General features: G+C 32.3%; 1 protein-coding gene across 1 annotated transcript; it reads right to left on the bottom strand.

The window, feature by feature from the left end:
• Window positions 1-17092: 17092 nt before the first annotated feature.
• On the bottom strand, window positions 17093-23657 carry LOC139860226 (probable serine/threonine-protein phosphatase 2A regulatory subunit B'' subunit TON2). Its single transcript, XM_071848995.1, has 12 exons — window positions 23525-23657; window positions 22512-22603; window positions 22294-22356; window positions 22087-22185; window positions 19599-19757; window positions 19376-19447; window positions 19123-19255; window positions 18757-18821; window positions 18447-18528; window positions 18179-18280; window positions 17889-18081; window positions 17093-17345 (listed from the first exon to the last, which is right to left on the bottom strand). The coding sequence occupies exons 1-12, from the start codon at window positions 23655-23657 to the stop codon at window positions 17093-17095; spliced, it is 1446 nt and encodes a 481-aa protein (XP_071705096.1).
• Window positions 23658-27700: the final 4043 nt, after the last annotated feature.

Genomic DNA, 27700 nt, shown 5'->3' on the forward strand with positions numbered 1-27700 from the left:
AAGTTGTATTATTTTGTAATAATAATTATTATTATAAAAATATCAATATTTATAATTTCTAAGATGACATTATGATAAAACGATAATTCTAATTATGATAACTTTAATATTTACGAAACTTTTTAATATTATCTTTAAAAATAATAATTCTTTTTAAAATGATAATAATAATGATATTTTATAGCAATAATGACATTTCTATTAAAATGATAATTTTCGTTAAAAAAAATGATAGTTTTAATACCAACGATACTTTTAATAATAATAATAATGATAAAAATGATAATTTTCTATGATAAATCCCTTATTGATAATAATAATAATAATAATAATAATAATAATAATAATAATAATAATAATAATAATAATAATAATAATAATAATAATAATAATAATAATAATAATAATAATAATATAAAACTAGAACGACGATAATAACGACGATAAAAATAATCATTTTTAATAATAATACAAAGATTCAATTGACAATAACTTCTAATCCGTTCATCGAATCCATTCGATATCTAAATGAAAAGTTTATAGTTTTTCGCTAGCTTTCCAAGGACATGCATATCTTATACCTTATCTCAACCGTAGGGGTAACTAATTCAAGATTCAACATAACCTATCTAAGGGCAATATCAAAAGTGCAAGCATGCATAATCCTATTTTCTCGAGCACTAGTCAGGAATACACTATTAGTATGTAAAAATTAAATTATGAGTACTCACGTATCAATATTGAGATTCAATATTGCAGGAAAGATACGTAGACGCAACGGAGATGATAAACACTAAATTGACCTCACGAGTATACCCATGAACATTACCCATCACCTCCATAGCTATAACCCATAATTTCCTTAGCCCTATCCTACTCATAAAACTCGTGTTGAACTAACTCGCTCATAACCCCGTCGTAATATTTTATGTATAATACTAATAATATTGTTTCCTAATAATACTAATAATAAGATTAATAATAATAATAATAGTAATTTTAATAATAATTATAATAAATAAATTACATAAGTATTACGGAGTATAGAGAGAAATATAGATTGAACCAGAAGACAGAAAACGCGTTTGATTTATAGGGAACTCAGCCACCAACTCTTACCATTCATTCAAGAGCTACCAACACCCTTTATGATATACATTACACATATGTAAATTATATATTATTTAATATATATTATATTTAATCTTTAGAATTAATTAAATATTATATTATATTTACGCTCATGGAAAAAATATAATTTTTACAAAAATGACACGGTCGTGGTCTCACGACTCATGTACTACTTTCGGTTTTTCGAGCGCACTTTCGTACGTTTAGAAAACTAGTCTTTTACATTACGCGACGTGTACCTTTAGTAATAGTTTGATTTATTCATCAATAAATTACTTTGTAAAAATGTATCTTATAAAATTTGAGCGTCGTGGTCATTTGCTTCTATAAATCAGTGACTCGTTGTTTATCAAAATATTTTATTTTAAATTAAGACGTTTTATGACGAGATTAATATATATAGATATATATATATATACATTTTAGAAATATAAATTTTGTATCCAAAATCTTTCATCTAACTATATAACATTTAGTTTTTCAAAACTATTTATTTTTCAAAGTTTATTTTCATTTCATTTAGTAAAATATTTTAGCGCGTAACGTTTTTCTTTTTAAGAATTTAAATGGATACAAGTACTAATCGTTTTTAAATATCAATTACGTCACTAGGCGGGTGTTACTACCGTATACTTAATTTGAAAACATATATATTTAATGAACACGTTTTAAATACACGTTACAACCAATATTTCAACTTACGTTTATTTATTTAAAGAGAGTTTAGATAGACAAGTCCTATTATATCAAAAAGAATTGCGTACGTCTGAAATCAATTCAATTGATTGCTATGTAATTTAGTCTTCCACTAGTTTTTGTCTAATTCTTGATATTTGACACATTGTTCTTATATACAAATCACTTTACCATTTTCCGAATATCGTTAAAAAGAAAATAGATTTCTTAAATCAAAGTGGACCTCTCAACAGAGACTAGTAAATCATAATTCAATGTATCTGATAATTTAATCATTAAATCTTATCTTTTAATTTCATCGATAAACATATTGAAACGGATACAATCATGTAAAGCATTAAATCTAATATTTTGTTTATGTTTCAAGTTATAATATATATACACATATACATATATAATCATATCCATTTAATGGTTCGTGAATCGTCGGAGTTTGGTCGAGGTTAAATGAATGTATGAACATAGTTTAAAATTTTTGAGATTCAACTTACAAACATTGCTTATCATGTCAGGAATATATAAAGATTAAAGTTTAAATTTGGTTGGAAATTTCGGGGTTGTCACAGCAGGTAGCCAGGACCCTTTAAATCGAAAGTCCATAACTCGCCACTAACAAATCCAACTATTACTACGAACCAGAAAATTGGCGTCTATTAATTTAATTGCTTACAAATTTTTTCGTCGAAAATTAACGATTTTAAAAATTCTATGTCCTAAAAACTAGCGCGTAGAAACGAAAAAGAAAAAGAGCGTCGAAAAACGTCGAAACTTAAAAGTCTAAAAACTAAATCTAAAAAGTTGCGCCTAAAAGTCTAAAGGTAAATGCAATTTTATTCGGAAAACGGCAATTACTTAAATTGCCACTAAAATCTATTAAATACTAAAGCGAAAAACGGCGTCGCAAAATTCTAAAGCACCTAAATTCTAAATTTAAAGAAAAAGCACTTAAGGGATTTTATGGCAAAACTTAAAAGTCTAGAAATATAAAATTAACTACGGCAAAAACTATAACTTAAAACTATATATTACGAACGACAAATATTACGAAATAAACGATAAAAATACAAATTATAACTAAAATGATAAAAATACAAATTTTATAAAAAATATTATTTTTATATTATTATTATATAAAAATATTAATCTATAAATTTAATAATAATATTAAAACTTAATATTACTAATTATATATTAAAACTAGAAAATTAAATAAACAAACTCTAATTAATAACAATAATTTAATTAAACCCTAAAAATTAAATAATAAATAAAAATTTAACCTGAATTCGTAATTAATGCAGCTAGGGTTGACCTGTCAGACGACTCCGCGAGTGCGGTCTGCTGGTGCCAGAAAAGCTCCGAGAGTGCGAAGTTAACTGTGCAGGCTCAAACTGGTTCGGCAGGTTCAGGTTTTTTTTTAAACTTTTATATTGTTTTTATAAAAATTATATATAAATATATTTATAAAAATATAAATTAAAAATATAGCGTTTCGCCGAGTCCCCGGCAGCCGCGCCAAAAACTTGATGATGCAGCAGAGGTGTACGAAAATACTATTATTTTTACTACGAAATACGATACAAATTACACAAGTTTTAATTATTTATTTACAAATGGGATATACCTAAACTCTGCTACAACACTATAGGCAGTGTACCTAATCGTAGAGTAGTATAGTTTTTAGTAAATCCGGTTCGTTCCACAGGGAGACGGCTTATTTTACACTATATTTTAAACAACTATATTTGTACAAAATATATATATATATTACAATTATTATTATTATTATAAAAAGGGAGTTTTACCGTTTAATGACTGGTTTGTCGATTTTAAAACTTAAGTCACAATTAAAACCTAATACAAAATATTAAATATAAATAGAACTTATTTTAAAGTGTAAAGTGAATGACGATAAATAAAAGTACAATAACTAAAAATACAAGTAAAGCGTAAAAATAAAAGTGCGATAATTTAAAGTACGATAAATAAAATGACGATAAATAAAAGTGCGACGAGATATAAAATAAAGGAATTATGCTTATTTAAACTTCCGTAATCATGATGTTTGACGTTTTGATTTTAATTTATTACCCTGGGTTAATTGTCCTTTGTCCTGGATTATTTGATATGTCCATCTGGTTTTGTCCATAATAGTCCATCGGTCATAATTATAAAGTGCGAGGGTCTTCGCCAAATTAACCTTATACCCGAAGTCAAATATTCCAACTAATTGGGGATTTAAACCGTAATAAAGTCTTAATACTTTGTTTAATGATTACACCAGGTTATCAACTGCGTGTAATCCAAGGTTTTAATACTTTATTAACAGTTACACCAATTACCCTTGTATGTAATCCACCCCTGTTTTAATGAGTCCATTGACTATTAATCCATCCCCCGTTTCCGGTCAAATGAACAATTATTAGTATTTATAAATATCCCGCCTACCGTACCCGATCAAGCGTATGTGGTTATATATAACTACGTCATACATTCATTTGAAACTGTGTTCATACATTCATTATAACCTCGACCAAATTCCGACGATTCACGAACTGTTATATATAAATAGATATGTATATGTATATATATATATATTATAACTTGAGAATATTAATAAAGTATTAAACGTATAATACTTTACACGAACATATTTGTTTAAATATGATTTTTGACGAAATAAAAAAAAATATTAAATGATTGAATTATCAGAAACATTGAATTATGATTACAAGTCTCTGTTGAGAGGTCCACTATGATTTGAGAAAATCTATTCCTCTTAACGATATTCAGAATAATTTGTAAAGCTATTTATAAATAAAAACAAAAAGTGTCATTTACGAAAGTTAGACAAAAGTTAGTGGAGAATTGGTTTCCATAATATTCTATTAATCTATTTTCAAACGTACAAAGACGTTTTCAGTTTAAAAAGAACTTTATTATTAAAACGTATATAACTTTTATAAATATCTAGAATCACTTTTGACAACTCATTACTTAACCAGTATAATAAATATAACGATATTTATATTATATTTCATTAAATATATATAACGATTTAAATTAATATTATATATATTTATACGTGTATTATACATATATAGTTTTTATACTTTTACTATACTTTAACTTTACCTTTACTTTACTTTTACTTTACTTTAACTTTAATAATTCACTTGAATAATTTATACTTTAATAATTCACTTTAATAATTCATACTTTAATAATTCACTTTAATAATTCATACTTTAATAATTCACTTTAATAATTCATACTTTAATAATTCACTTTAATAATTCATACTTTAATAATTAACTTTAATAATTCATACTTTAATAATTCACTTTAATAATTCATACTTTAATAATTCACTTTAATAATTCAAAAATCTATTATAAATAGAATTCAGTAGGTTTCATTATTTCATAGAAACTTGAAAATATATTTCTCTAAACTCTCTCAATCGATTTATATATATAAATATATATATTTGCTCTGTATTATTTCAAGATATTATTAGTATACATAAAATATTATGACGGAGTGTTGTCCAAGTGATTTCAAAATAGTTTTTTTTGAATGAGTCGAAGCTAAGGAAATTATGGGTTATAGCTATGGAGGTGATGGGTATGGTTCATGGGTATGCTCGTGAGGTCAATCTAGTGTTTATCATCTCCGTTGCGTCTACGTACTTTCCTGCAATATTGAATCTCAATATTGATACGTTCGTGAATCCGAGGCCAACCTTGCACTTGTTAAATGACGTTATATGTATTTTTACTACGAAATACAGTATTGTGAGTTTCATTTGCTCCCTTTTATATATATTTTTGAGACTGAGAATACATGCGCTATTTTTATAAATGTTTTACGAAATAGGCACAAGTACTAAAACTAATTCTACGTGGGTTAAACCAGAAATATACCCTTAGCTTGGTATCATTAAACTACTTGTCTATGTACGGTAGGCGCGAATCCTAAAGATAGATCTATTGGGCCTGACAAACCCCATCCTGATTATGGGATGCTTTAGTACTTCGAGGTTATTTTAAACACACCTGATCTGGTGTACTTCAGAGGGTAAAACATGAACGTTAAGGCTTGTTACCGGGTGCCTACAACTTATAGAATACTTTTATACACTTGCGAGTGTACATATATTTATAAACGGAAATCTTGTGGTCTATTAATATATTGAAATAATTGTTATGATAAACCTATGAACTCACCAACCTTTTGGTTGACACTTTAAAGCATGTTTATTCTCAGGTATTAAAGAAATCTTCCGCTGTGCATTAGCTCATTTTAAGGATATTACTTGGAGTTATTCATGGCATATTTTGAAAGACGTTGCATTCGAGTCATTGAGTTCATCAAGATTACTATTAAGCCAAATTATAGTTGGATGTATTATGAAATGGTGTGCATGTCGTCAACTTTCGTTGTAAAGAAAGTTTGTCTTTTAAAAACGAATGCAATGTTTGTAAAATGTATCATATAGAGGTCAAATACCTCGCGATGTAATCAACTATTGTGAATCGTTTATAATGTATATGAACGGGTCCTTTCAGTTGGTATCAGAGCGGTGGTCTTAGCGAACCAGGTCTGCATTAGTGTGTCTAACTGATAGTCGTTAGGATGCATTAGTGAGTCTGGACTTCGACCGTGTCTGCATGTCAAAAGTTTTGCTCATCATTTTTGTCAGAAATTACCTGCTTATCATTCTTAGTCTAGACACATCTTATTGCATTGATTGCATGAATAGTGTATAGACAAAATTCATATCTTAGCGTATCTGCTAATTCATATCTTAGCGTATCTGTTACTGTAAACTTTGCCTGACATATTCCGTAAATTCCTCCGTAATCTACGAAACCTTTTGCTCTATATAATTAGAATACCACCCGATAGCCGGAAAATCATTTCATATCGAAAAATTCTTTATTCTATCGTACGAAATGGAATTCGTCATTAGTTCAAGTCCCTCGGATTCCGAAATGGAATCCCACTCAAGTTCCGAAAGCAGTGTGACCAGAATGGATCAACCAATTATTCATCATCTATTCTGGATGAATTGGGAATGGGTTCGTAGCCTCCTTAATCATTGGAGACAAGAAGAAGGTGATCCTTCCATCCACCACATTGCCCTCTTGGCGAAGAACCTGAAGCACTTACCGGCGAACCTATCTGAAACACCATTTTCTCTCTTATTTCTAGAGTATCTCGTCACGATTACATACTACACCAAATTCTAGATTTTATTTATCCGCTCGTCCGAACCGACAATCACCCCGGTGTAATAGAAGAAGTCAACGAGCGTCGCGCTCGGGTAGTGGCTTTGGAGAATATGGTGCAAAGGTTACAAACACCAGCAGCAGCACCAGCAGCATAAACAGTACCACCATCAGCAACACCAACAGTACCATCACCACCACCAACAACAACATCTACATCCCACACCACAACATCACAATATGTATCTCAAACATCAACGTCATACGCCCTGTAAATATCCAGGAATATCAACAACAACAAACGATGAAGTATTAATTCATAAACTTCATTGAAGAGATATCTCTGCGGCAGTTATGTAATCTCCAAAATCTTAGAGATTATTTAATTCTGACCGTAAATCGGATGAGTGAACGGAGATGGTATAGTAGAAACTTTGATCGAAAATGTTGTACAATTTACAAGCTAGAATTGTTTTACCAACAACATCAACAGGACCGTAGCATCATCAACACAGTCAGTGCCGTCAGTATCGTCAGAATCAATAGCACCTGTAACATCACAAACTCTGTCAGTTCAAGAATCATTGTGGACATCATTACGAATCAACAACAAATATATTGTATCAACGAGTTATGAAGTATTAACTCATTTCCAATCGAAAGATTTATATGTATATTTTATATGTATAAATTTTTAAACCATAATAAATCTTCCCGTACTAAGCTATTATGTGTGAATCTTAACTACTCAGTTAATTCATATTACAAATATGCAATGATGTACGTCCTTCATCCGCAACTTAACCATCGTTAATTTCAATCTCTGTCTCAATTCAATAAAAATCCAATTCATAATAAATCAAGTGTATTATTCGAATATATGTTTGATTTTACACTTTCATCATCGATGTACTCGAAACTTTTCAAATAACATCATTCGTACCTTGCGAAGTTCACAAGAATTTCACGAAAACCAACAAATAACAAAGTAATGATTCATAATTTCAATATTATTGAAGAAATACTTATGCAATTTATAAAGTTTTAGGGATTACTCAATTCTAGTTCCAACCATAAAACAAATGAGTTTAATTTAATATTAACTCATTAAATCTATATTACATCTAAAGAAAATATACACATATATATTTTCATAAAGACTGTAATAAACTTCTTTTGTACAAAATATTAATTGTGAAATTTTTTTTAACGGGTAGGAAATACCCAAGAGATATATAAATTCACAATTAATAGATTACATTTTTCGAAAATGATTCAACAATCATCAACTATACTCCATACTTTCACAACAATATCCATTCTTTCATATAAATCAAAACAATCATACTCATTCAAATTCAATTTCATATTCTGATTTTGAAATCGCATAATTCAATTCGAAATATAACCAGTATCATCACTCTTAGATTCCTATATCTTTCAAAGCTATTTTTTGACTTCAAAACTGTGTTAGAACATCATATGTATTAACGATTACAATATGTGCTCAAACCCTTCGAAATTCCTGAAGACACTTCAACTAAGGAACAATCGAGATGATGATCCAACCACATGTTACCCACAGTTATACACCTGAAAAACTCTCAAAACCCAAGTCATAGTTTGACACGTATCCGTGTTAGACCCTTTGGCATTTACTAGCTAAAATAACTTTTCAATTCCGTTTCAAAATAGACAGTTTTGTCACAGCTCCAGCAAGTCAACTTCAACTTCTCAATCAAAACAGTCTTATTATAACCTCGATAGATACGTTGCCCTTTCGCCAACGTTACCGGGGAATCGTTTATATTCACCACATTAGCAATAAACTTACAAACAACTACACTAATCTTTGACTTTCCAAAAAAAAAAAAATCATTATAATTATCGAAACCCTATCATATACTCATTCGTACCTTATAACAAGAATTGCCATACCAATTATTGAGAATCAGCAATCAGTATTTTGAAACCTCACAGCATGTCTACATCAACAATTACATATACACACAACGTCTACCTCCAAGACTTACATTCTTTGAATGAGAAATTTCTGAAAAACACCCTAAACTGCGAACCAGTTCTCAAAATTTTGAAAAATGCTGATGAAGCAGCAAAAACTGTAAACGACCTTAACAGTAAAAAGTTGGATGATAAAGGATAGTATATTGGCAAAGCTCAGAAAAAGAGAAACTTTGGAATTGGAAAACGGATTGAGCAAAGTATGAAGGAGGCTGTGGGCAAATCACAAAGGCTGAACCTGCCTTCAAAGAATCCAAATGATTCAGTACTTGCTGAAGTCATTAACGAATACCTTGCTCCTGACTCTAAACCCCTACGGACAATATCCTTCATCATCCTCTGATATTAGACATTCTAAGATATCATCGTATCTTTCATTATAAATATCATCCATACTTCTGAAGATATTTTTATAATTATTCTTATCTGAAATCATTTACCTCTTCGCGCTATCTGTATTATATCATAAAAGAAACTATTTTAGTTTCTAAATTCTGAAACATTCGAGTTTAAAATAGGAATATTCTTGAAGAAGTGTTGGGAGCTGAAGCATGAGTTAGTATAATATAATGACACTTGATCAACGTGATTATATTACAGTAATTCATGCTGAGTTTCTAAATGGAACATGATGATTCACAGATCATAACGTCATCATGTGCTATGTTACACGACTCTTGTATTCTCTTTGATCTTTAAATATCAAGAAAATATTTCTTGATGATTCGGCCTTTTCTGAGGTATTCTGGTAATTTGACAAGTTAAGATCGTGCCATTACAATTTCCTTCCTAGAACATTAACAATGTTCATTCCGAAATTTATATCTGTGAATTCTGGACCATTACAATCGGTGCTTAATCGCAAGAAGAAGAAACGAAAGGACAAAGCTCCGAACTAGAAATGGGAGTATAAATCATAGCAAATAGAAGAGCGCATTAACTGTGGATGACAATGATTATAGAAGAAGCACGGACTTTAAAATATAAGGGAAGATATAAAACCCAACAACAACTCAGAAATCACAAACCGTATATATCAATGCATATAGCAATATAAAGACACGGGAGAACTAAAAACAATATAAAACCAAGAGTATAGTAGAAGTAAATAGATTCTTCCGGAGGCAGATGAAAAAGAAGAGCGACAGATATGAAAGTGAGGAGTATATCAAGAATCAGCACTGGATGAAGCATATTGACAAATACTTTAAAATATGAGTTGAGAAGGTGTGAGTTGTAAGAAAACAAATGAGGTGGATTTATAGTGAAATATCCGACAGAGAAATCAAAATGGATTATCACATTAATTCGAAGAGGATCATAATTTCCTTAATCGCCGAATAATCAAATCCAATATAGATTACAAAGATTTTCTTTTCGGAGATCAATCATGATGACGTCAAAAGATACGACGAATCACTATTTTCTTATTTCATTCATTTACGATAACTTCACTAACACGCTTCGAGTAATCGAATTATTTTATCCATTCTTCTTGAACTTGATAAAACTCTATAATCGTTATAATAACATTCTCATTGTTAGTCATGACGACCTCTATCAAATTTCGGGGACGAAATTTCTTTAACGGGTAGGTACTGTGACGACCCGGAAATTTTTGACCAAATTTAAACTTTAATCTTTATATTATTCCGACACGATAAGCAAAGTTTGTTAAGTTAAATCTCAAGAATTTTAAACTGTGTTCATACATTCATTATAACCTCGACCAAATTTTGACGATTCACGAACTGTTATATATAAATAGATATGTATATGTATATATATATATATATATATATATATATATATTATAACTTGAGAATATTAATAAAGTATTAAACGTATAATACTTTACACGAACGTATTTGTTTCAATATGATTTTCGACGAAATTAAAAAAAATATTAAATGATTGAATTATCAGAAACATTGAATTATGATTACAAGTCTCTGTTGAGAGGTCCACTATGATTTGAGAAAATCTATTCCTCTTAACGATATTCAGAATAATTTGTAAAGCTATTTATAAATAAAAACAAAAAGTGTCATTTACGAAAGTTAGACAAAAGTTAGTGGAGAATTGGTTTCCATAATATTCTATTAATCTATTTTCAAACGTACAAAGACGTTTTCAGTTTAAAAAGAACTTTATTATTAAAACGTATATAACTTTTATAAATATCTAGAATCACTTTTGACAACTCATTACTTAACCAGTATAATAAATATAACGATATTTATATTATATTTCATTAAATATATATAACGATTTAAATTAATATTATATATATTTATACGCGTATTATACATATATAGTTTTTATACTTTTACTATACTTTAACTTTACCTTTACTTTACTTTTACTTTACTTTAACTTTAATAATTCACTTTAATAATTTATACTTTAATAATTCACTTTAATAATTCATACTTTAATAATTCACTTTAATAATTCATACTTTAATAATTCACTTTAATAATTCATACTTTAATAATTCACTTTAATAATTCATACTTTAATAATTAACTTTAATAATTCATACTTTAATAATTCACTTTAATAATTCATACTTTAATAATTCAAAAATCTATTATAAATAGAATTCAGTAGGTTTCATTATTTCATAGAAACTTGAAAATATATTTCTCTAAACTCTCTCAATCGATTTATATATATAAATATATATATTTGCTCTGTATTATTTCAAGATATTATTAGTATACATAAAATATTATGACGGAGTGCTGTCCAAGTGATTTCAAAATAGTTTTTTTTTAATGAGTCGAAGCTAAGGAAATTATGGGTTATAGCTATGAAGGTGATGGGTATGGTTCATGGGTATGCTCGTGAGGTCAATCTAGTATTTATCATCTCCGTTGCGTCTACGTACTTATAGAATACTTTTATACACTTGCGAGTGTACATATATTTATAAACGGAAATCTTGTGGTCTATTAATATATTGAAATAATTGTTATGATAAACCTATGAACTCACCAACCTTTTGGTTGACACTTTAAAGCATGTTTATTCTCAGGTATTAAAGAAATCTTCCGCTGTGCATTAGCTCATTTTAAGGATATTACTTGGAGTTATTCATGGCATATTTTGAAAGACGTTGCATTCGAGTCAGTGAGTTCATCAAGATTACTATTAAGCCAAATTATAGTTGGATGTATTATGAAATGGTGTGCATGTCGTCAACTTTCGCTGTAAAGAAAGTTTGTCTTTTAAAAACGAATGCAATGTTTGTAAAATGTATCATATAGAGGTCAAATACCTCGCGATGTAATCAACTATTGTGAATCGTTTATAATGTATATGAACGGGTCCTTTCACATTTCCACAAGTGTCGTTCTTTTGTCCAAACCCCAATTATGGTCCAAAGCCCAATAACCCCGTCTTAATATTTAGCCCAACATCACGATCACTTCGGCTCAAATAAGCATAATAATAACTTAAATATGAGACATTAATTTAAAAAGGAGAATTTAGCTTACAGTGATTATTGATCGCGTAGTGTTACACGGACAAAACTCCGACTTTAAAACCCGTAATTAACCGTTACATTAACTAAACTAAACTAATATAAAACTAAACTATATTATATATATGTGTATATATATATATATATGTATATATATATATATGTATGTATATATATATATATATATATATATATATATATATATATATATATATATATATATATATATATATATATATATATTATATAACAGAGAGATTGATATTGAATTGGGATGGTGTATGGATTCAGCAGAAAGCTCGAGCTTTTATAGGCACATTTTTGATCCTGGCGGCTCCGCGAGTGCGGAGGTTTTGTGCCTCACAGCTCCGCGAGTACGGAGGTACTGAATCCAGCTCACACTTGTTTTGGAACTTAGCTTGTCGACGTTTTATTTAATTATAAATATAATATATAAATAATTTATATAATTATTTATATATTATATTATATTCTTGTGCATAGTTGACTTGTAATTTTAGGTCCGATGACTTGCGCGTTGATGCTCGGTTGATGTCCTGGTTCTGGATTTTCGAACGTCATTTCGTATGCTTAGATATCTTGTACTTTGCGTTCCGCGACTTGTACTCTTGTAATTTTTAGATGTTTCTCATCAATAAATTGAACCACTTGGATTGTATTTTGTACATTTGAGCTTTTTGGACGTTTGCGTCTTCAAATCTTCGTTTTCTTCTTTTTTCTTCGCACTTATTTATTTAAACGATTATTACATAAAAATAGAACAATAGTAACTAAAAGCTTTACAAATTGGAAGGATATTGCTACTAAATATATGTTCATTTGGAGCACTATCACACGTCGACACTTCACATCTCATGCTACACAAATAAATACATTATATACGTACACGCATAATTATTCCACTCACCTCGAACTCGACCAATACAAACCATGCTTGAAATCTCCACCAAACGCAACCGAGCAAGCTTTTACCTATAATACGCATATAGGTATACAAACAATCAACATACATTCTCTACGAGAGAATTCGGCTCCAACACCCTTAACCAAGGGTTTATACCTACCTCCACAAACCGCCATTTAGACACCTAAAGTGGACTTCACCAATTACCACTACGGGTGGTAATTCCGACCCATCAAACAAGTACAATTTAACCTAAATTATACTTGACGCCATTTAAACCAAAATCATTTTCCATGATTACTTTCATTCAAAAACACCACTTAATACCTAACAAAAGCGTTTAACATCCATTTGACCAACTAACTTGTTCTTTAAGAACATTTAAACATTAACACACTATAAGCTTAGTGAATTAACACCCAAACCATGACGAATACTTTCAAATTCGTCATCAAACCCTAAAACCACAATAATTAGGTTTACTTACACAAGCAATACAACAAAACCCCCAATTTCATGAGAAATGGGGTTTAGAACCCTAACAAGCTCAAACCCTAATCATGAACAAGAATCTTAACAATTTAAAACCGGAGTTAGAGCTTACCAACACTACCAAAACGTAGCCGTGAATGAGGTGAACAACCTTAACTCTTACACCTTAACCCGAATCGACCTCCTTCTTCTCCAAATGGAGCTTTCCCTCTCTAAAACTCTTCCTCTCTCTAGAGTTTGAAGAAGAGAGAGTTGTGGATGTGAAAATGATCCAAAAGTGAATCTAAAACTGATATTAAGGCCACACATCTGTCCTTAAGTGAAAAGACACAAATACCCCTTTTAATTTATTAAAATTCCAACAGATGGCCCGTCAGACCATTTGGACGGCGTCCAAAATGGTTGAACGGCGTCTACCCTTTCTTTATTGGACGACGTCCAAAAATCAGGACGGCGTCCTCTATAACTGAAACAGAACGGGGTCTTACAACATACCTTTTCATTAACTACCATGTGTGCTTCTGGTACATTTATATATGTATAATGTAAACCAGAACTAAGTCTTGGTAGTTTTTCAATCACATGATTCTTGTTAGTGATACTTAAATATTTATCATTTTCTGTAGTCACTGACTGATAATGATATCCATTTTGGTATATGTCAGAGAAGCTTAACAAATTTCTCTTTGACATGAGAGAAAATAAGGCATTATTTATCAGAAAATGTATACCATTTATTAACATGAATTTTGCCTTTTCCATTCTTTTTATTAAATCCGCAGGACCTGATATAGTATGTACAGTTCCTTCCGTTGCTTTAAAATCAGTGAAATATGTTTTAGATTTGAGTATAGTATGTGTGGTACCACTATCTGCAATACAAAGATCCCCACCATTTGACTGATTTTGCACTCTAATAGTATACATCACGAACTTCAAAAATATGAGAAACAAATAATGAGTACATAATTCATCAATATATTACATTCAAAATATGTTATAAACGAAAGTACATAATAAGCAAACATATAGTAAAGTAGATATGGTATAGATCGAAAAATCTACATCCATTTATTTGATAGGGACATATAATAAGAAATTTATTCATTAAAGTACTCACTTGTTAACTCAGTAATTTTTTGTATCAAGGTCATCCACAAGGTTTGCTTCTTTTCCTTTTCCCTTTAAGGATTCTTGATATTGATTAACAGAATATTGATTTGTTCGACAGTTTTTTGACCAGTGACCAAATTTACCACATCGATAACAAGAATCTTCAATATTCTTTGAAGAGTCTCCTTCAACATTGTGATTTGTGGTATTGTATGGTGGTTGGAATTTATAATTTTGTGGATTATTATTTCTTTGTCCACGACCACGACCACCATAACCATTACGACCATGACCATTACCATTACCATAAGGGTGATTTCGAACATAGTTATGAGTTTTATTTGTTATGGTAATTTCCATGATGATGGTTTTGGCCAATATGACCACGACCTCGTCCACGTCCTCGTCCATGTGCATTTCTTCTTTTATTATTATTATTATTATTGTTGTTGTTGTTGTTGTTGTTGTTGTTGTTGTTGTTGTTGTTGATGCTGCTGCTGTTGTTGTTGTTGTTGTTGTTGTTGTTAATAGCATTAGCTTCAGGGAGTGCTAGCGCACCCGTAGGACGAGATTCTTGATTTTTCATCAGTAATTCTTTATTCACTTCTGCAACTAATAGATAAGTTTGAAGTTTGGAAAAAGTTTTGTAATTCTGCAATCTTAAATTTTCTTGTACAGTTATGTTTGCAGAATGCATTGTGGAGAAAATTTTCTTCATCATATCAGCATCACTTATTTCTTGACTACAGAATTGAAGCTTTAAGCGGATCTTGAACATGGCCGAGCTGTATTCACTTACCCTTTTAAAGACTTGGAACCTTAGATTTCTCCATTCTTCCCTCGCAGCTGGGAGTAATATTTATTTTTGATTATCGAATCTACTCTTGATACTTTCCCATAAAACATGTGGATCTTTGATAGTGAGATACATATGTTTTAAGGTGATATCAATATGTTTGAGAATAAAAGCAATTGATTTTAATTTATCTTGATCAGAACAAATATTGTTTTCTTTTAAAGTTTCTAGAATACTCAATGATCCAAGATTTATTTCTACGTCCATGACCCATGATGTGTAGTTTGTTCCCGATACGTCTAGGGCATCAAACTCAAGCTTTGATAAGTTTGACATTTTCTATTTTTAGAAAGATGAACAACATAAATCATAATCATAATCAATTTCTATGCATAGACAAATAACAACATGAAATTAGAATCAGTTTAAATTCATAAGTAGCAAACAACAGAATAATAGCATGATTACAAATAATAAAAGCACAAGGGCAGGATAGAATATAGGTTCACCCGGTGGTATATTAGCAACAATGATGATACTTAGTATGACCAATACAATAGGAAAAATCATCCTCGGGTGAATCAGCTTTACAAAAACTTTTGAGAGTGGTAATCTGAGAAAATGAAGATTGATTTGTGAAATTGTGAAAATGTGAAAACGGAGATGTTTATTTTATATTTAAAAAAATATAGTCGTTGTAACGTCGTCAGTTGACGTTAGCAACCATTATGTATATATCACCGTTGTATTAAAATGATTTTAATAAAGGAATTTAATATAAATATGTGTACAATAAATGTATTTAGTATAAATACGGAGATTAAGGTAATGACTAATAGGTATAACACTTGGCTCGGAATCCGTTTGAATACACTTTCCTTACATAACGTATAGTGTATTTTCGGACAATTAGTAGCCAACTCTTACGGGCGTGTCCTCCACACTCTCCGAACCCATTGTTAAGTATTACTAGCTCACTCTTGCATTTAAGTAAATCACAGTTAGCTAAAATGAATATTGGATGACACTAAAATCACCAACACGATAAACACTCTTTTAAGTCCATAAATCTACCAACACTTTCTCAATTTAACCAAAATGAATTGGCTATAACATTATTATGAACAGTCTTAATTCATATTCATGGAAAAATGAGTTATGATTGGTTGAAACAACTTCGATTCAGAGCGATATTAGATACGGTCGGCATCAATATCTAACTGTTCTCCATCTTCTTGAAGAAGGTTTTCTCGATTGTCATGTGCCCAGAATCCACGAACATCTATAAGCATACTCGCAATCGTACCACCCTGTTTGCAGGACAACATATCAGAGAGTGTTATTTTTAGAGGATCAACTGGTCTTACCATATCCCATATTTCGTCTCGAACATCTTCTGTGCATAGTTCATAATTTCCTATTTGGACCCATTTTTCACGCACGTCCCTGATTCATCAAAAACACAACTATTTTACCAACAGATTATAATGTACATTGTTTTTCAGTTAAACAAGGTTGGACAGGGCCCGTTTCGCTGGGCCAAGCTCGCAACCAACCGGTACTCAAATTGCAACCAGGTTACCAGGAACTCAATTTTAGATTTTCGTGGATTATTTTTAAAAAAACATAAAATGACGAAAATGCCCCTTGAAATTTAAGAAAATTCATTCAATGCCATACCACTACAGTAAATTAAGGGCGTTTTTTTCGTTTTGGGTCTTTTACGATTCATATATAGAGTAATAATACTTGAATAAAAGATTATGGATCCTTGCTTAGTGACCATCTTAGAGGTGGCAAAATGGGTATAACCCAAGTGCAGATTACAGTGTTATCAAAATTTTTTACTTTGATCTGCTTGAAAAAATATATAACCGAAATGCACCAACTCTTAAATAAACATGTAAAATCCACCTCTAATGATCAATTAATCATATATGATATGATGCACACCGTCTTGAACCATTTTTCAGTTATACGAACGATTACCTAAATAGAATATGAATATCAGCTGCTGTGAGGTATCCTTTTCCGTGCAGATCTAGACACCGGAATAAATATGTTAAGCCCTCGGGAGAGTCTTTGTTCTCGAGGGCAAGAACGAAATCAAGAAAACTCTCGAAGTCCATCTCCCATGGAAGTCCGATAACAGTTTTGCCATGGCGAACATGCTCATCAAACGCTATAAAAACATAAATCCATGATGAATAAGACAACTAAACATAAATCGCTATCTTTTGGTTATGTATTATGTTGCATAAATAATATCACAACAATACCTCTCTCGATGAAAATATCTGTTAGTGTTGCATCAGCATATCCTTGAAGTTCCTCCTTGCTTAATGTGCCATTAGCATCTTTATCGAGGTCGAGAAAAATATCTGTCCATAAGTTAAAGTATAGCTTAAGCGAGAGAACACAACCGAATTTCTATATACTGTTCATTTAGTACAGGTTCTAATTAAGATATTATAGCCTACTAAAACGAGTACTAATGTGTAAAAGAATATCAACCATGTTTTGAAAGCAGATACAAGATGAGCTCACCGCATATACGTTGTGCAGATGCTAGCGAAAACCAGTTCTCAGTCTGCTCAGTCTCAGTACCAGTACCCTCTCCATCAAATTCCTATATATCAACAGCTGAATCAGCTAGCAAAATTTAATATCAAACACTAAAATTTCCCTTAAAATTGATACTATAGAAGCACATATATGAATTTAATGTAATCCAAACTATAAACAAATAAAATTTGGTTTATTCCTTCATCCTAAATTAAGTTCATGCCCTATTATAGTTAAAACTATTACTAGTACTTGAGTATTAGATCGAAAACAGAGGTACAAATGAAAATACCTGGTGCAGTTCCATTAGTTCTTGAAGACAGTTACTGAGCAAAATCTTCTTTATGCATGCTTTCCCTATAAATTAGAAAGAAAAAAAATTTGAGTGTAACCACCTATCATCTTTCGAAGAAAAATAAATAAACAAAATAAAGGAAAATAAAGTAGAACTCAACGACTATTAGAATATTACGATTGACCCTATCCTGATTGTATAGATGGGCTCGGTTAATCCTGATATTTCAATAACGACTAGGTAGCCTAATTCGTTTTTGTGCAATCATATATAAGATAAGATATCATACTAGCAGCTCTAAAAGTGAGAATGTAATAAAAAAAAATCAAATATCTAGTAAAAAAAAATAAAAGACCGACGAACCTTTCCTAGTGGGATCACAAAAAAAGAAGAATTTGTGGGCAGCTATGTGGCAATACATTTGAACAAACTCGGCAGGCATATCGCGAAGTTGAGCCAAATTAGGAATAAGACCTCTGATATAAGCCTCCATCTCCTATCAAGAATTTAAAAAAAAAAAAAAAAAAAGGTTTAAAAGTTAAAAATACGATCATTTTACTCAAATGTAATGTGTATAAAATCAATTTGAAGTAACAAAATGTGGCAGGGTACAGACATAAGGTTGAAGGTATCCATCAGAATCTTCATCAAGCTCACTCATATCGATTCTCGCTTGCGTAAGAGAAACCTGTATCATTTTACATTGTTTACCACAGTAGCATTTTGCAGAAGTTCACATTAATATAACTTCCCACTCAAATATAAAAATTGCTGACAAAAAAAAAAAAAAAAAAAAAAAAAAAAAAAAAAAAACATGCTGAAGAAGAAAAAAAACTCACCGTTCGCATTACATACAGATAAAAAGGCAGAATGGCGATTCTTCCGGATTCATCCTTTTCAAACTTCATAAAATTTGAAGGACTGAAGAAACGACGACACTTTGACCCAATCTGATCTGTGCATAAAGAGGCAATTTGGCAAAAGTCTTCATAATTCACCTATCAGTGAATAGACAAATAATTAATATGAACAAAGTGATATTTCATATGAACATGAACAGTTGAAAGACTATAAAATTAAAAACCATAAAATTAATGTTGGTGTTATGGAACAATCAATCACATAATTTTCTCTTAATCAAAGACAAATGCATAGCATCAATTTTTTTCATAGAAAACAAAAATGAGAAATGAAACGAACACATTTGAGATCTTAACAATTATGTTGGACGGTAGTCCAATTTGGATGACTAACATTTATTTGGAAATGTAATCGCATGAAATACATGTGAAAAATATGAAGTTGGAAAGGAATAGTTGTGATACATTTGTTGGTATTGTTTTCACATGTAGTATTTACACAAGGATGCTTCATTATAAATAGGTGTTTCATGTAGAAGGATCAAATCATCCAAGAGTAGGATCAAGTGATCCAAATGAGGATCAAGTATCACAAATGAGAGAAAACACAGTTGATCGATAATATCAACGGAGTGTGTTTATTTGTGAGGTCGAGAGTTTTATTCTTGTAAGGAGTGTAAAAGAGTGTATGGGAAACTTAGATTTTATCCTAAAATCTAAGGGGCTTGGGTTTGAGTTAACTCATAGTGTACTTTTTCTTTTACCGGGATCTTTTATATTATAAGAATAAAGGGAACTCTTAGGGTGGACGTAGGCAGGGTTTTGTCGAACCACGTTAAATCGTCGTGTTATCAGTTACTTTATTTGCTTTCTATTATTTCACGCAAGTTTGTCTCAAACAAATTATATCCTCGGTTCCGCTGGGGTGGGTGCGTAAGGCAAGTTGTCATAACAAGTGGTATCAGAGCATCCAGGTGTTTCGGATAGTTTTTTGTTTGGAGATGGCGAGAAACGGCGGTATGCAATTTAAGGTGGAGTCATTTGAGATGGCGGATGACGATTGGTATATTATTGAACACATGGATGTGTTTAATGGTCTGGTTAATCAACTTGAATAAGTTGAGGTTTATATGGAGGAAGAAGATAAGACCCTTATTCTTCTTGCCTCTCTTCCCAGTTCGCGGGATAAGAGACGAAGATCCGATGACCATTTTGAGCATGGGTTTGCTATGGTTGGTCATGGAAGGGGAAGGTTTGCCGAGAAGAGATCTAGTGATAACAGTAGGTCTAGATCAGGAGACGGCGTGAAGGTTATCCAGTGCTTCAAATGTCATGAGTGGGGTCACTACAGAAAGTATTGTCAACTCTGAAGGAATGGTGAAGGTAAATCTGGGGGTTCATCGGCTGCGGTAGCAGTTAATGTACAGGTGGGAGATGTTCTCACAGTCTCCAAAAGTTCTACTTCTGCTCAAGATGAGGTCCTGATGACGGGAGAGAAGTATGAGGGTTTATATCGTCTGGTGGCGAGTACAAGATGTACTCATATCTCGAAGGTTTTGAAAGCGTGCATGCGGGAAACAGGTCGGGAACATGTTGGGACATGTTTGACCGAGGTAGACGATAGTGAGAAGGAAAATCCTACTGTGATGGAAGAGGTGATTCGAGACTCCTCTCCGGTGTCAACTAGTAAGTTGACAGGGTTAGCTGCATATAATTATTGACCGTGTTATTTGAATCAGGGTTCAGGATCAAGGTGATTCAAGATGTGTGTAGCGGGGATAGGGAGGTCAATGGTGAAAATACTTGGTGTAAGTATTTTTCGGTGACGAAGAACATAAATGTTCGTCAAGGTGGAGATTGTTGGACGGTAGTCCAATTTGGATGACTAACATTTATTTGGAAATGTAATTGCATGAAATACATGTGAAAAATATGAAGTTGGAAAGGAATAGTTGTGCTACATTTGTTGGTATTGTTTTCACATGTAGTATTCACACAAGGATGCTTCATTATAAATAGGTGTTTCATGTAGAAGGATCAAATCATTCAAGAGTAGGATCAAGTGATCCAAGGGAGGATCAAGTATCACAAATGAGAGAAAACACAGTTGATCGATAATATCAAAGGAGTGTGTTTATTTGTGAGGTCGAGAGTTTTATTCTTGTAGGGAGTGTAAAAGAGTGTATGGAAAACTTAGATTTTATCCTAAAATCTAAGGGGCTTGGGTTTGGGTTAACTCATAGTGTACTTTTTCTTGTACCGGGATCTTTTATATTATAAGAATAAAGGAAACTCTTGGAGTGGACGTAGGCAGGGTTTTGCCGAACCACGTTAAATCGTCGTGTTATCAGTTACTTTATTTGCTTTCTATTATTTCACGCAAGTTTGTCTCAAACAAATTATATCCTCGCTTCCGCTGGGGTGGGTGCGTAAGGCAAGTTGTCATAACAAATTAAGTAATTAGTACCTTTTCAGAACCAGTTGATTCATCGATCACACAATTTTCTCTTAAACAAAGCCACATTGCATCAAGGTCATCAGAATTTAGCAAAATATCAGATTGTTTCTGCATTCATCAACATACAGAAAGTGTTTACATATCTTTAAACCTTAATATATGCATGAAGAAACAAGCAACAAAAACGTACGATAAGTATCAAAAGATATTGTGAACCTTTAGAAAGCGATATTTTGCCAATCTTTGAACCGTATGGCTGATGGAACCATCCTCAGGTTTCTGAACAAATAAGCGTCACAAAATTATCAAAAGATTAACACAAAGTTAATAGTTCCATTACCTTATTTTCACAATTTTTTATATTACAAGTTCATCATTATCATAAACATGACCACGTATTTAAGAAAAAATTCACACTATAACGATCAAAATACCTTTTTATAGAAACTTGGGATAATGCCAGCTTCAGCATTCTTACGATGCTTTTCTTTGTAAATATTGAGCAAAATTCTTCTTGTTTCATGTTCTGCAAACAAGTTGAATTGTAGCAATTAAGAAGAATTTAGTTGATAATGTTTGATAGGAAATAAAGCTAAAGCTATAATCTGTCCAAGTAACAGAGAGTATGTTAGTTTTGGTTTATATAAAGAGAAATAATTTATTGAATTTGTAGGAGATTCTTGTTAACATATTATTTGAAGTAGAGAACTGCAACTCAATGTAAAAAAAAATGAAGGATTAATAGGAAAATGCAATGTTATTAGATATAATTATTATTTTATTATTATTATATATAATATATAATATAAATATAAATATATATAATATATAATAGAGGCTTCAATTGATTAACATAAAGAAGTCCTTGTGGTATGGATGAAATTACCACACCCGTTCTTATCTATTGAAAGTCACAACGATAGTCCCTGTGGTTTTCATGAAATTACACCAATCGTCCTTATCTTCTAATAATTAAACGGATAGTCCCTGACTTACTTAAAATGCGCGATAAAATGAGGGATGATCAACACACGTTTTAAGTAAATTGAGGATCATGAACGTAAACTTTTATGTAAGTCAGGACTATCGGTGTAATTTTCAAATGATAAGGATGATTGATATAATTTCATTAAAATCACAAGACCATCGGTGTGATTTTTCAAAAGATAAAACAGTTGATATAATTTCACATATTTTGATTAAGTACATTGTTAAATAGACAATGTATGCAAAATGTAATCACATAACTACATAAGTAATGAGTAATTTTGTTAAGCTTTTGATGATTAATAGTAACAAACATATTCTCAAGAAAATAAGTGATGACTTGATCGACACCCTTTAAATTTGTAAACTTGCAAAATTGTTGAATTATATATTTATACAACAGTAACATCAATATATTGTAAGACAATGGAATTGAATATAATTAGTATAAACTACGTACCCAACATGGCTTCAGAGCCAAGGTTAGGATCTGATCTGATGTAGCGTCGAAGGTTACGAACCCATAACATGGAAGACACGACCGACGTTGATGATTCATCGTAGTTTTCTTCATCATCGACACTGCTAGACATTTTCAGATATAAATTACTGTACCTATATATAAATATTAATTATTGTTATTGTGAAGATCTGTATATTGAATTACACCTTAATGAAAAAAATACACCTTGATGAAAAGAGGGAAAAATAGAAATGGTAGCAAGTGAAGCGGTTGATCTTAATCTCCGAAATGAACGAAAATATACAATGTATTGATCATTTTGTAATAAAATTAGTTTTTTAATTTATTGGATTTTTTTATTCTTTTTTACTACTATACAATGTTTTTTTTAAGAAAAACAAGAATTTAATTTAAGTGATTCTAAATAGAGTTGCAATTCATACAGACTTCAAGTGTGCTTGAAACGTTGCACTAATCAAAACACAGAGACACTGATTGAAACGGGGGCGGTGGGGGAGGTGGGATTTTACCGTCCATGCTCTCAGATTGTGTAGCGACCCCGACAAATCGTCAAGTGACGACGTCGGCTACGTGGGTCCCATTACCTGATTATAAGTCTTTTAGATAACTTTTGACCAAAATATGTCGCCTTCATTTCAAAATAAAGATTGTTTCAAAGTTTACAAGAATTGTTCAACCAATAGTTAAGTTACAACGTTATAATACGAATGAAATCTAGGCGACACGGTTTAAAGTAAAGTCAAAAGACGCTCCATGAAATGCACGTATACTCGACATCCAATGCAAGTATCAAATAATGAGCGGAAGCATATATCACCTAAGTTCAAGGACCTGAGAAAAATATAGAGAATCTGTCAACGAAAACGTTGGTGAAATCATAGGTTTAAATAAGTAAATGAGTAAAAGCAAGCTGAACCACAAGAGTTGCAATATTGAAGAAGTCATAGTACATTCTAAAAGTTAATATTCACGAGCACCCAATTATCAAAGCTTAACATTCCGTCCGTTGAATACCCCATAAATTAGTGCTAGAACAACACTGTTTCCCGAAAATATATTTCATCCGTAGACGGTAGCGAACCGTCAAAGATGAGGGTTGTCAACCCATATGGCCATATAACATAAGTTCTCGCTTACACCATCTGATGTAACTAATGATAATCGGATTGAGGATTTTCGTTCTAAACTCGTATGTAGAATGTTTGTTTTCCCGTTCTTGTGTTCACTTAGTTCAAAAGAATCGTTTATGTTTTCTCATCCCAAAAGTAAGTTTAAAAGAGTAAAAGTGGGACTATGATCTCACCTTGTATGCACGAACCAAAAAGTACTTCGACAAGTAACGTGTGCAAAGAACAATGCTAGTCTTGACCTAAACAAATAGGTTGTATCAATAACGATAGTCACGAAGGGTAAAGATGTTCAATTAGTCCTATGGCTCGTTACGACTTGATTATATTAGCATGTGAATCAACTAGTCAAGTTTCATGCAAGATACAAGTAAATAATCATGTTAGAAAGGTTGTATAAGTATTTGGTTAAGTTTGATTAAAAGTCAACTTGGTCGGGTCAAAGTCAACGGAAAAGTCAACGGGGTCGGGTTGGGTATCCGACAATTTTTCTAAGTTATATAATCATATATGAGCATGTTGGCCAAGTTTCATGTTAATCGGAGGTCCGTAGCATAGCAAACATTTTTATGTCAAATGACCAAAGCAAACAGCCAGTTTTAGTACAATGGGACGGCGTCCCAAATGGCTAGACGGCGTCCCACAATGAAGGGTGGGACGGCGTCCTGATATCCTAGACGGCGTCTAGGTTCAAAAGGTGGGACGGCGTCCTGAGTTTCTGGACGGCGTCCTGGTTGGTTTCCAGGCCCTGTTTGCTGCAACTCTAAGTACACGAACCAACAATCAAACCAACCCAAATTACAAACCGCAAACAATTAGAACATGTACTTTATATCACCGGAAAGGTAATTTGACGAGGAAAACACCTAGACACATTTCATCAAGCAATTCAACACTTACACACCCCAAAACCGCATTTAAACGTCCATAATCAAAGTTCAAGTTCCAAATATGCATTTCATGATTCGGGCAACCGTTTTACATGTATGATATGCCGTTTCGAAGGTGATCAAACACACATTGCAACAAAACACTTAACAACAATATCTCATAGCATTTGACGCATCAAAAGTTCATGTAAAGCTTATCAAACCCTAATCCAAGTTCACAAAATCACTAATCATGTTCTTGGAGTTTCCTTAATCAACCTATACATCAAAACGAAGCTAATGATACTAGTAACACTTTTAAAACATGCACTTTAACAATCTAACAACATTTGATCATCCAAAATCAAGGATTTAGCAAGTAATTTTCATATTGAACTAGTTACACCAAAAACATCGAATCGAGCATACAAATTACATACACGACATCACAATGAGCCATAGACGCTAATTAACAACTTTATAAGTCAAGAACACAAATTTAAAGAAAACTAGTGTTTTAGAAATGTTACCCAAACAAGATGAAGTTGGTACCAAAATGAAGAGGATGAAGAGAGGATCACGAATATGTAATTTATTTTGTTGTAAGCCTCCTAGATCGAATTTAGATGATGATTGAATGAATTTGGAAATTGGGTGTGTTCTTGCTAGAGAGAAAGAGAGAGAGAGAGATGGTTGAATGGTGGTGATTGGGGTGGACTAGGTGACCTAGTCAACTAGTTTGCCCCGTGTCAATTTTAGTCCCTCGAGTTTGTAGTCGGGTGCGGAAAATACCTAAACGGAATATTTTAAAACGCGTATTAACGGGAGATGTTATAAACATATAACGGAGTTTAAATTAGTATAACGGAAAAGAAAACGGAAAAAGGCGGGATGTTACATTACCTACTCCTTAAAAGAAATTTCGTCCCGAAATTTAAGTAGGCGTAGTAGTCGTTGTTTCTTCCTCGAGATCTTGCGTTTCCGAATTCACGAATAGATGAGGATACTTCCTTTACATTTGATCTTGTCTTTCCCAAGTAAACTCGGGTCCCCTTTTGGCGTTCCAATGGACTTTAACAATCGGGATTCGGCTTTGTTTCAATGTCTTGACGGAGGTGTCCACAATTTCAACCGGTTCCTCCACGAAATGAAGTTTGTCATCAATGGTAAGCTCCTCGAGAGGAAGGACGATATCGGGTTCGGCAAGACACTTTTTCAAGTTGGATACATGGAAAGTAGGATGAACGGAGCTCAATTGAGGCGGAAGATCTAAACGATAAGCAACGGTTCCAATACGCTCCAAGATTTCGAAAGGACCAATATACCGCGGATTTAGCTTCTCGCGTTTCCCAAAACGGATTACACCCTTCCAAGGTGCGACTTTTAACATTACTCGGTCACCGACTTGAAATTCAAGATCGTTGCGTCGTTTGTCGGTATAGCTCTTTTGACGACTTCGGGCCGTCCTAAGCCTATCTCGGATTTGAATGATTTTCTCGGTGGTTTCGTGAATGAGTTCGGGTCCGGTGATTTGCACGTCGCCTACCTCGGCCCAACAAAGAGGTGAACGACATTTGCGGCCATATAGCGCTTCAAAAGGTGCGGCTTTAATACTCGCGTGATAACTATTGTTATAAGAGAACTCGGCGAGAGGTAAGTGCTTGTCCCAAGCTTTTCCGAAATCAACCACGCAAGCTCGTAACATGTCTTCTAAGGTTTGAATTGTACGTTCGCTTTGTCCATCGGTTTGAGGATGATATGCGGTGCTCATGTCTAAACGCGTTCCCAACGCTTCTTGCAATGTACGCCAAAATCTAGAAACGAAACGGCCATCTCGGTCGGAGATAATCGATAAAGGTACACCGTGTCGGGCTACGATCTCCTTAATGTAAAGTTGTGCAAGTTTCTCCATTTTGTCTGTTTCTTTCATGGCAAGGAAGTGTGCGGATTTGGTGAGACGGTCAACAATAACCCAAATGGTATCATAACCGCCCGTCGTTTTTGGTAGCTTGGTGATAAAATCCATCGTTATCCTTTCCCACTTCCATTGCGGGATCTCGGGTTGTTGAAGTAATCCGGACGGTCTTTGGTGTTCGGCTTTGACTTTGGAACATGTCAAACACTTGGAAACATAAGTAGCTACGTCCCTTTTGATG

The sequence above is a fragment of the Rutidosis leptorrhynchoides genome, chromosome 7, assembly GCF_046630445.1.
Source record: "Rutidosis leptorrhynchoides isolate AG116_Rl617_1_P2 chromosome 7, CSIRO_AGI_Rlap_v1, whole genome shotgun sequence".
In the NCBI taxonomy this organism is placed as follows: domain Eukaryota; kingdom Viridiplantae; phylum Streptophyta; class Magnoliopsida; order Asterales; family Asteraceae; genus Rutidosis; species Rutidosis leptorrhynchoides.